Below are 11,411 nucleotides of genomic sequence, written 5' to 3'. Positions count from 1 at the left end.
TCACGCAATCTTACGCTACATCCGCCGTTGAGGAGCAGAGGATTTCATTTAAAGGAAAAAAACAGAATTGTTGCGAACATTAAAATGTTTTTTTCAAATAAATAGGCAATCTCGACAGTCCATATGATCAAGAGCTCCTTAAATCATCCAAATCGACCCAAAATGTATGAAAACAGCCTACAGAACTGCGTTTTTGCAAATTTGAGGCTTTTCCGTTTAAATTGAGTATTATTTCTAGGCTCCGTCAAAAAGTGTATTTTGTTTGTTTTTCTGATTATATTAAATATGATTTACTGTTAAAATAGTCACATTCTTTCTTACTTTTGTTTTCCATCGTTCAGTTTATTTTGAAAGGATCTGTCATTTGGGACCCGGAAATGGACCTTTATTCTCGCGCGAACCTCTTCAGAAATCTCAAGTTTGTCTTCTGGTTGTCAACGTTCTTCATAGCTCTTGATAGTGAGTATTAGAGACAAACCAAGGGTTAAAATACAACTTCATGCAGAGCAGAGAGACCACTACGGAGTCGGATATTTGAAGGTATTTCAGCATTAACAAAAACCTTGTTTCTCTTCTCTGCCTGCGGTTTAATATCAAGATAGTATCGCTAGCTGCTAATGTTGTGTTAGCTCTTGTTGCTAATGCGTAGCCCTAACGTTGGCTGATGCATTAAAACAGTGGGCGTTATTATTTATACAGAGGTGGAAGAAGTACTCAGATGTTGTACTTGAGTAAAAGTAGAAGTACCAGAGTGTAGGAATACTCTGTTACAGTAAAATTCCTGCATTCAAAATGTCACTCAAGTAGAAAAGTATTATCATCAAAATATAGTGAAAGTAGCGACAGTAAAAGTAGTCATTGTGCAGATTGGTCCATTTCAGAATAATATATATGATATGTTTTATAATGGTTGATCATTAAAGTGTTCTCAAAGCTGGTAAAGGTGCAGCTAGTTTGAATGACTTTGTATACTGCAGGGTAGCTTGTGAATTTACTCCAGGTGGAACTAAAGTCTGATTTAACACTTGATTATATTTCACATCATTCATCCAGATCTGTAAAGTAACTAAAGGTATTAAATACATGTAGTGTGGAGTAGAAGTACACCATTTACCTCTGATTTGTAGTGGAGTAGAAGTACAAAGTAGCATAACATGGAAACACTTAAGTCAAGTACTTGAGTAAATCGACTTAGTTACTTTACATCACTGATTATCTTTGGTGTGGCTTCCAGACAAGAAATGGCCGGTGGAGGGGATCTAATGGACGGCGACCTGGAAGATGGAGAGATTTCCGGATCTGGCTCGGATACGGAGATGGGAACAGCCCAGGTTCCTGCAGCTTTTAGCGGGCAGTCCTTCCACAACAGAGCCGCTGTCCAGCCTTCTGCTGCCTCGTACAGAAGTGGAAATAAGCCGGTGTCCAGCGACAGTGACCAGGATTCTTCGGACGAGGATTCGACCGTTTGGCGCCACAAACGCCTGAAAGCATCCAACGACGCCCAGCCGCCGCCTTCCAGCACCGCCACGAGGCCAGAACCGACCCGAATGGACGTACCAAACGCTCCAGGAGGCCGAAAAGTGAACAACATCTGGGGCTCTGTGGTGCAGGAGCAGTGCCAGGATGCCGTGGCTGCAGAGCTGGGCATATTTGGTATGGAAGGTGAATTCAGCATGTCCAGCAGGAATGTGGAGACGTATAACTTTGTCCTGGCTCGTAAGATAATGGACAAGGAGAGGGAGCTGGAGAAACTGGCAAATAAAGACGGAGAGGTGAACATGCTGGACACGGACCTGGAGGATTGCATGAAGGAGCGAGGATCAGAGGAGAAATCGGGAGGAGATACTAAGAGGAAGAGATCGGTGAAAGAGAGAATCGGCCCCCGAGCTGAAATGGACACCAAGGGTCGATATGTAGTCACAGAAGACGACCTTGAAGATAGGGTGACGGATGAGATAGCGTACAGGCTGCGGGAGCCTAAAAAAGACCTAATAGAGCGCATCGTTAAAGTCATCGGGAATAAAAAGGCCATCGAACTGCTGGGAGAGACCGCCACGCTGGAGGAAAATGGCGGCGTGTTCACGATGGACGGCAGCAGGCGAAGGACGCCCGGCGGGGTTTATCTCTACCTCCTGAAGAACACACCGAGCATCAGCAAGGGCCAGATCAAGAAGATATTCTTTGAGGAACAACACAACGACTGCAAGAGCAAGAAGGCGGCGCAGAAGAGGAGGCGGAACATGGTGGCGAAGAAGATGAAGCAGGCCATCGGCACGCTGAACCTACAGGAGCACGACGATGTCTCCAGGGAAACGTTCGCCAGCGATACTAACGAGGCTTTGGAGTCACTGGAGGACGCTGGAGAAGAAGAGGAAGGTCAGGAGGAAAGTGCTTCGGGCATCGAGGAGACGGCGGTGGTCTACAACGCTGCAGATCTGGAGGTCTTCTGAGTGATGTATGAACTCTGGGAGGTTTTGAGCAAGGACATTTAGGATTACAACACAATACTAAAAGTGCTGTCTGCTGATTCTTAACACCTGAGTGATCTTTGATTTGCTTCTACATTCAAACGAGAGCTTATGTTAACGTCATAGATTTCACTTAAACACAGAATGACCTGCCGTATGAACTCGGGGAGGTTTTCAACAAGAACTTTTAGGATTAACATTACAACACAATACTAAAAGTGCTGTATAAGTGCTCTCTGCTGATTCTTAACACCTTAGTGATCTTTGTTTTGCTTCTACATTCAAACGAGAGCTTATGTTAACATCATAGATTTCACATAAACACAGAAGGACACAAGACACAAGACAGGGTCTAAAAGAGACACACACACACACACACACACACACACACACACACACACACACACACAGGCAGTCTGAACTCTGGGAGTTTTCAACAAAAACATGTAGGAATTAAAATGAAAAGCACTGAGTACAGAATCCAAACTGATCCTTTGTGTTGCTTTTACCTTCAAAGGAGAGCTAATGTTAACGTCATGGATTGATCGTTTTCAGCACTTAAACACAGAATGACTTTCCGCAATTTAGTGTGATTTGTGATATAAATGTCATTGTTCATTTTTCAAAACGTCCCTTTTTTTGTTGTTGGAGAAACAGTAAAGCTCTTCTGTTTATTTTCTATCATATTAATTGTCTTTGTTTATACATTTAATTCGGATATACATTTACTAAATTAATTTGTGTGGAATATGAATAAAGGTGACTCTTGCAATTGCATTCTCTACTCTTTTTTTTTTTAAATGTTTACTTTATGAAAAATATATATTTACTCTTATCGATACGTATATGTTCAGAGAGAGTTTGTACGTTAATCTTATTTATTTTAACATCCTTTAAAACATTACATTTCAAATACGATATCAACTCAACATTTTTATTTCAGCATGATTGTAATTGTCTTCAAATATGTAGCGAAAAATATCCGATCAAAATATAAATCGTAGCTACTACAACCTGTCAAACAAACCACACATACACTGCATATATATATTCCCCTTAGCAACGGTCTGTTATTCGTAGCAACGGTCTGTTGGCAAAAATCAACAACCCCCGGAATGTCCAAATTAACCAATCAGAATTAAGTAGTCAAAAAGGCGGTGTCCAATAAGCAGGGAAGGTGTAATAAAATATAAATAGTTGAATAATAATAATAATTTTAAAGTTACTACATCTACGAAATTCTTACCATTCCTCCTCTCTTTTGGAACAATTCTAGTCCCTTTTCATTTGCCTTAAACCTCCACCAGTAATGTCCTATTTAAAGGTCCCATGTCATGGCCATTTCTACTGATCATAATTCCATTGTTGAGGTCTACTAGAATACATTTATATTGTGCAATTTTCCAAACTCACATTGGTTTCTCATACAGCATCTCTGTATAGTATGTGTATTCACTCTCTGTCCTAAACGGCTTGTTGGAGCTCCTGCCCCCCCCCCCCCCCCCTCCCTGTGAGCCCAGTGGCCGTCTGCGAGACAGCGAGACACAGCGAAACCCAGCCCGAAACACACACACACACCCGCACCCTGGCTAGGAGTTTGTGTGTGTGCCCAGGCTGAGTTCCGCGGTGTCTCGCTGACCCCACACCAGTGAGCCTCGCAACGTCCCGCCGAGTGTGTGTGTGTGAGGAAGTCCGCGGATTGGTCCAAACGTAACGGCTCCGCGAACATTACGTTACGTCACTATACCCGAAATACGTCACTATACCCAAGAAGTAAACAATGGAAAAAGAGAAATCCCCAACGAGGCGTTCTGGGGCAGCATAGACAGGTCTTTTCTGTGTTAGAGTTTTACTCGCTACAGGGTGTACTTTGAGGGTTTGTGACTCTGCAGACCGTTTACATGCAGAAAAAGCTACATAACACACAAGGGGACGGGTAATAACCGGAAAAGCATGACATGGGACCTTTAAATAATATAAATTGCAAGAATTCTGCATAATGTTGCCTCTTCAATACATGTTTTTATTCTTGATTCAGATTGGACCGGTAGGTGGCAGCAAAGGTCTGATTCTGGTGGTGGCTATAGCCTGAACTTTGTAGTACATTACTTTACTTACTTACTGAATGTTTGACTTTCCTAACAAGTTATCAACACTGTCTTTCTCTCCTTTAGTTCTGGGCGTGTAGCATACAATGTACTTCTCTTTCTTTTAAAAACAGTGATGATGAAAGCAGAATATAAACAAACAATAGAGTCTGGTCATTTCTCTGTTTTGTCACTACTAAGTACATTTATCTGATCTTTTTGGACGTGTGACAATATGTTGATAAATGCAGCTTTAATGTTCCATGTACCCCGTTTACCATCCACCGCTTTTGCTTTATCTTGAGTAAACAAATGCCCCCTGCTAAGGTGATATCAAAGTGAACTACGTGGCGCCTTGGAAATGATCATTATCTCTCGGTTCATGCCTGCCACATGAAAGACCCAGGAATAGCATGTTGAATAATACCCACCATTTATGGCTATTTCCATATATGCTGTCCGTTTTCTCTGATAAGCCAGTATAGTGTGTAGTTCATGCAGCAATTAAACCATCTGATTAATGCCTGAAATCGACTGTCACTGCTCATCTGTAGTGTTTATTGCATTCGACTCTCTGTTCACATGATGGCAAACAGACGTGTATTGTTTACTCTGCGATCAAAGCCAGATTATCAAAGAGATGTGAGCAGGAGGTGACATGTCTTGTCTCATTATTCATGGTGGAGTTTGTTGCATGCAGGCTCTGGTCTCAGGACCTCTGTATCTCTGTATCTGTCACCTGGCAACGAACTTGTTGCCTGGATACAACACGCTGTTTCTTATTTCTATTGGATCAAACAGAACCAGGGTTGAAAGACTTGTCTCGTTGGGAGGTGCTGCATGATGTCAGCACTCACAGGGTCTCCATTTTCCTCATTTATGATGGCACTTCTTTGGGAGTTGTTCCCCATTTATTTGTTGGGTTTATTTGGAAGTTTTCTCTATTAATTCTGTTTTTTTTGGGGGAAACTTTCCCTTTTAATTCTGGGGTTTCTTTGGGAGAATTTCCCCATTTATTATGCACTTTCTTTAGGAGTATTTCCCTATTCATTCTGGGGTTTATTTGAGAGTTTTTCTCCATTCATTCTAGGGTTCCTTTGGGAGTTTTTCTCTATTAATTCAGTTTTTTATTGTGGAAGTTTTCCCTATGTATTCTGGGGTTTATTTGGGAGTTTTCCCAAATGTATTATGCAGTTTCTTTGGGAGTTTTCTTCCTTTATTCAGGGGTTTATTTGGAAGTTTTCCCTATGTATTCTGGGGTTTCTTTGGGAGAATTTCCCCATTTATTCTGAGGTTTATTTGAGAGTTTTTCTCCATTTATTCTGGGGTTTATTTGAGAGTTTTTCTCCATTTATTCTTGGGTTTATTTGAGAGTTCTTCTCCATTTATTCTGGGGTTTATTTGAGAGTTTTTCTCCATTTATTCTGGGGTTTATTTGAGAGTTTTTTTCCATTTATTCTGGGGTTTATTTGAGAGTTTTTCTCCATTTATTCTGGGGTTTATTTGAGAGTTTTTTTCCATTTATTCTGGGGTTTATTTGAGAGTTTTTCTCCATTTATTCTGGGGTTTATTCTGGGGTTTATTTGGAAGTTTACTTATTCATTCTGGGGTTTCTTTGGGAGTATTTTCCTATTAATTCAGTTTTTGTTTTTAAAGTTTTCCCAATTTATTCTGGGGTTTCTTTGGGAGAATTTCCTCATTTATTATGCACTTTCTTTAGGAGTATTTCCCTATTTATTCTGTGGTTTATTCTGGGGTTCCTTTGGGAGTTTTCCCTAATTTATTATGCAGTTTCTTTGGGAGTTTCCTTCCTTTATTCTGGGGTTTCTTTGGGAGAATTTCTCCATTAATTCTGGGGTTCATTTGGGAGTATTTCCCTATTAATTCAGTTTCAAGAAATTCAGTTGTGGAAGTTTTCCCTATGTATTCTGGGGTTTATTTGAGAGTTTTTCTCCATTTATTCTGGAGTTTCTTTGGGAGTATTTCCCTATTAATTCTGTTTTTTGTGTGTGGAAGTTTTCCCTATGTATTCTGGGGTTTATTTGGGAGAATTTCCCAATTTATTTTTGGGTTTATTTGAGAATTTTCTCCATTTATTCTGGGGTTTCTTTGGGAGTATTTCCCTATTAATTCTGTTTTTTGTGTGTGGAAGTTTTCCCTATGTATTCTGGGGTTTATTTGGAAAGTTTCCCTAATTCTGGGGTTCCTTTGGGAGTTTTCCCCCATTTATTCTGGGGTTTATTTTAGATTTGTCCCCCATTTATTCTGGAGTTTCTTTGGGAGTATTTCCCTATTAATTCTGGGGTTTATTTGGAGTTTTCTCCATTTATTCTGGGGTTTCTTTGGGCTAATTTCCCCATTTATTCTAGGGTTTTTATGTCAGAATCTACCTATTTATTCTGCGGTTTATTCTGAAGTTTTCCCTAATAATTCTAGGGTTTCTATATGTACGTTTTTATGGGATGAAACAGAACCAGGGTTGAAAGACTTGTCTCTCTGGGAGATGCTGCATGATGTCAGCATTCAGAGACAACACATAAAATGGCTGTGGATGTGCACGCAGAAGATAAACATCACTTTTGACAGACACCACATTTCTTTGAGCATCGTCTCCCCTCCGAGCCGTGTCATGGAGGAACGGCTGGTATGTCACAAATCAAGACTTTTAGAGAAAGCTGTTCAAAGTCTTTTCCTTTCTCTGATGATGATAATGACACAAGCAGTAGTTAAATGTATTCTAAGTGTATCCGTGCACTCCCCGCTGACCCGTCAGAGCTAATCCTGGAGACAGAGAGGCAAGAGAGGCGACTTTAATTAGACAACCATGCTCCGGGCAGAGAGACTCACTTTTTAAATGTGTCTTGCTATCACAGTGTCTCACATCATATGTCTTCTCTGAGCTACAGCTGGAGGAACAGCATCAGTGAAGGTGCGTTAGGTAACATCATCTATGAGGACTACTGAGAACACAGTGACTCACCACTTTTACCAAAACAAAGGTGACCCAGTTTGGAGGAGAAAGGAGACGATGGATCACTTTGATTAATGTCAGCTCTGGAGATGATGTCACTTATATCCCAAAGACTTAATGTCAGTGAGGAACAGTTTGCACCTGGTTCATGTACAGCTCAGTAGGGATGTTAATAATTAAACGTGACCTATTATTGTTACCGTTTTTGTTTAAATAGCTATTAAAAAAAGCTTGACTTCACTGAATTAGTGGCTTTAAGTACGCCTGAGCTGGAGTTGTTGCTAACTTTGATGCTAACCTCCTTCTTTGTTTGAGTCTGGAGGAGATGTTGCATTTATTCACTGAAAATTAAACTGTACACACATTGAGAAAACCCAGACAGAGTGATGTTATGGCAGGCAAACACACAGCTTTGCAGTTTACCTGTTGATGCGGTGAAGCAAAGGGTGAGGTAAGATGTCAAATTACCTACTTTTATGGAAAGATAACAGTCTCTTTTTGGTTGTTAGACTCCTTACTTCCTGTGTGTTTAAGTGTAGATATATTACAAAAATGACACAGTTGTTTTCTTTATTGAATGCATGACTCTCTGTGAACGTCTAGTCCACATTTTGTGACATTATGGTCATTATTTCTTGAAATACATGACAGACACAACCCCCTTTAGAGGAGACTACATTTCACTATATTTTTGGTTAAAAGAAGAATCAAAACTATTGAAGAACAGACCATGAACTAGCTTCAGGAAGTCCTTATAGCTATGTTTGGTTCAATGCATGGTGTTTTTAGAGTCAACATAAATGCTCCTTTAAAAAAATATATATATATTCCTATCTTACATTTAAGTTATACAGCAGCCCAAATGATTTGACAGTCTACTCAATTGAAGCGTGAAATTGACAAGAAGTCCCAACATTCAGTTTAAATTTAGTAACATCTTTTCAAACCAAGCATGAAATTGCTGAGAGTGGCCAAGAAAAAAAGAGGACCCGGAAAATAATAATAATGTAATGTCTGACAGTGCTTATTAAATGAGCTGAAATAATGATAGATCCCTCAAAGTACTCAGTTCAAAGTACATATTGACAGCATTGATGTTACAGATGCATTTGTATGGGATTGAATGATTTAAAACGTATCTAAAGCCATCATGAATCCAATGTTTTTTTTTACCCTGCACAAATATATTAAAGTAATATTAAAAAAGCATTCTTTGGGATTTTCTGATGGACAAAACTAACTTTGTTGTCAACATCCAAAGTAAAAATTTCCCGCGGATTTATATGACTGCACATATTCTCCTTAGCAACGGTCTGTTCTCCTTAGCAACGGTCTGTTATCGAGAATTAACAACCTTCGGAATGTCCAAATTGACCAATCAGAATTGAGTACTCAATAAGCCGGGAAAAGTAGGTGTAATAAAATATAATATTGTCTAAATATAGCTCGGCTCCAATGCCACTGATTTCCTTTTCATATAACGCTTGATGAACCATAACTGAAGAATATATTTTGAAGAATTCCTTTTCATCGATGTTCCTCGTTCTTGACGTGGGTGGCCTTTTTTTTTAGTCGCTGTTAAGCAGCCAACTATGCCAGCACTATTTATACGACTGTCTTTACATCCTTACAAAGCTTTAAGCGTATATATGACGTTCTTCCAGCTCTTTCTCTGTTTCTCTCATCATTCAGAGAAACAGTGTTAAAGTCATTCGCTGTGACGTGGGCCAGCCTCCATTAACCAAATGTAAGTGGGTGGTTTTCAGTAGGTGTCTACATCACATGTGTCAAACTCAAGGCCCGGGGGCCAAATCAGGCCCTTGGTGGATTTAATTTCGGCCCGCAGGATAATTTTTTAATTACTATTAGATCTGGCCCGCCGGTATATTGCACGCACACCTTCACTCAATCCTGAGGGTTTCCTCAGCTCAGAGCCTGAGCCCAAACATTGATGACCTTGCACCCGAGATGAGATGCCAAGTATCTGCTTGAACTAGCATCAGAGCAGCACACTGAGTTTACATGGATGTTTCCTTCTGCACTTTTTCTCTCACGACAACAGGGCATGTTTGGTTTTCTCTTTGAGGGAAATAGTTTTTTTGAAGCTGTTGTTGGCCTGTGGAAAAATGTAATCATAAGAAATGACTCTGGAAAAGCTGCAGATAGAGCCATAAGAAATGAATGCAACTGATTATTTAATGTTTAATGTTGTTTTTATAGGCAATAATTTAAGCTTTGTTAGTTCCAGGTTTAATATGTGCAATAAGTTCATTTCAATAAGTTTTGCAATAAACATTGAACCAGTCCGGCCCTCGACTAGTACCCATTTTTTTATTTTGGCCCACTGTGTATTTGAGTTTGACACCCCTGGTCCACATCAACAGAGTAATGTAGAGCAAGTGAACAGTTTTGGGTATCAGCATCACAAATAGCCAGTCAAAAATCACGTTAAGGTGTGTTCAATCAATCAATGTTTATTTATATAGCCCAATATCACAAATGTTACATTTGTCTCAGTGGACTTCACAGTTTGTACAGAATATCAGTATGACAATACGACACCCTCTGTCCTTAGACCCTCACATCGTACAAGGAAACACTTCCAGAGAAAAACCCCACAGTTTAAAGGGGACATGGGAGAAACCTCAGGGAGAGCAACAGAGGAGGGATCCCTCTCCCAGGACGGACAGACGTGCAATAGATGCCGTGTGTAAATCGAAAAGATAATACATTTACAACATAGGTAGACCAAATGTTTGGAAATAAATGTGTGTTGTTGCTGTGGTCCTGCCAGACGCCCACCTTCATATATATTTTTTTGTTGATCTGTCTTATTTTTCTTTAGTTTTTCCACATTAATTATGAGATTTATTTTGGATATTTCTCAATTTTTTCTGGCATTTCTTTGGGAGTTTTTTCCTAATTTATTCTGGGGTTTCTTTGGCAGTTTTTCGCTTTTTATTCTATGGTGTCTTTGGGAATTGTTCCTCCACTATTCTAGGGTTTATTGTGAGGTTTCTTTGGGAGTTTTTCCTTGTGTGACGCGAGGATCTAAGGACCAAGGGCTTTGTATGTTGTACATATCACCATATTGGCATGCCCCTCCCCGTCCAGTCTGCTGATATCTTTCTTTTTAGGTCACTCTCTTCTAAATGTTTTGATCTGGACCAAGTGGCGGCGTCCTCTCACTGGATGTCGAGCTCATTAATCTGACGGTGACTTCTCCACCCCGTCATTCCTCTCTGGCCCTCAGATAATGGGCTTCTATTATGTTCACCACTCTGTAATCGTCCAGACTCTCAGACCACTATGATTGCTTTTGGCACCGTAATGCCCTCCGAACTGCTTCACATCTGTCTGCCCCATCAGTGAGAATATAGGTCTCTGATAATGCATACTTTGAGACAGCATGGAGTAGAAAAGTTCTGGGTTTTCAGTATGTATACAGTGAGCTGTGACCTCTGAAATGACGCCTGTTTTTTCAATATTTTTCAGTCACAGTTTGCTATTAAATCTGCAGCTGCTGAGAAAATTGATATTTTTTCAGTGTGAATTGTTTCTGTACTTAAGTACATGTTTCTGGTATCAGTACTTTACTCCACTACTTATTTTTCTGACCACTTTTTACTTTGACTTATTACATGTTGAACCCAAATACCTGTACTTTCTACTTCTTACATTTTGAACACAAATACCTGTACTTTCTACTTCTTACATTTTGAACACAAATACCTGTACTTTCTACTTCTTACATTTTGAACACAAATACCTGTACTTTCTACTTCTTACATGTTGAACACAAATACCTGTACTTTCTACTTCTTACATTTTGAACTCAAATACCTGTACTTTCTACTTCTTACATTTTGAACACAAATACCTGTA

General features: G+C 39.8%; 1 protein-coding gene across 2 annotated transcripts; it reads left to right on the top strand.

The window, feature by feature from the left end:
- Positions 1–400: 400 nt before the first annotated feature.
- Positions 401–3,245, top strand: phax (phosphorylated adaptor for RNA export). 2 transcript variants are annotated; one of them, XM_034131527.1, is made up of 2 exons: positions 401–540; positions 1,235–3,245. In XM_034131527.1, exon 2 carries the CDS (start codon positions 1,242–1,244, stop codon positions 2,448–2,450), a length of 1,209 nt encoding a protein of 402 aa, XP_033987418.1. In that variant the 5' UTR covers positions 401–540; positions 1,235–1,241; the 3' UTR covers positions 2,451–3,245. The 2 variants fall into 2 exon arrangements, with proteins under 2 accessions (XP_033987418.1, XP_033987419.1); XM_034131528.1 differs by having other exon boundaries at positions 406–459.
- Positions 3,246–11,411: the final 8,166 nt, after the last annotated feature.

Source organism: Trematomus bernacchii, unplaced genomic scaffold (genome assembly GCF_902827165.1).
Source record: "Trematomus bernacchii unplaced genomic scaffold, fTreBer1.1, whole genome shotgun sequence".
In the NCBI taxonomy this organism is placed as follows: Eukaryota; Metazoa; Chordata; class Actinopteri; order Perciformes; family Nototheniidae; genus Trematomus; species Trematomus bernacchii.
The sequence above is the reverse complement of the archived record's forward strand: the minus strand, read 5'-3'. Positions and strand labels throughout refer to the sequence as shown.

Excerpts from the sequence above, each read along its gene's own strand:
- phax (XM_034131527.1), top strand. The coding sequence starts at position 1,242 with ATGGCCGGTGGAGGGGATCTAATGGACGGCGACCTGGAAGATGGAGAG.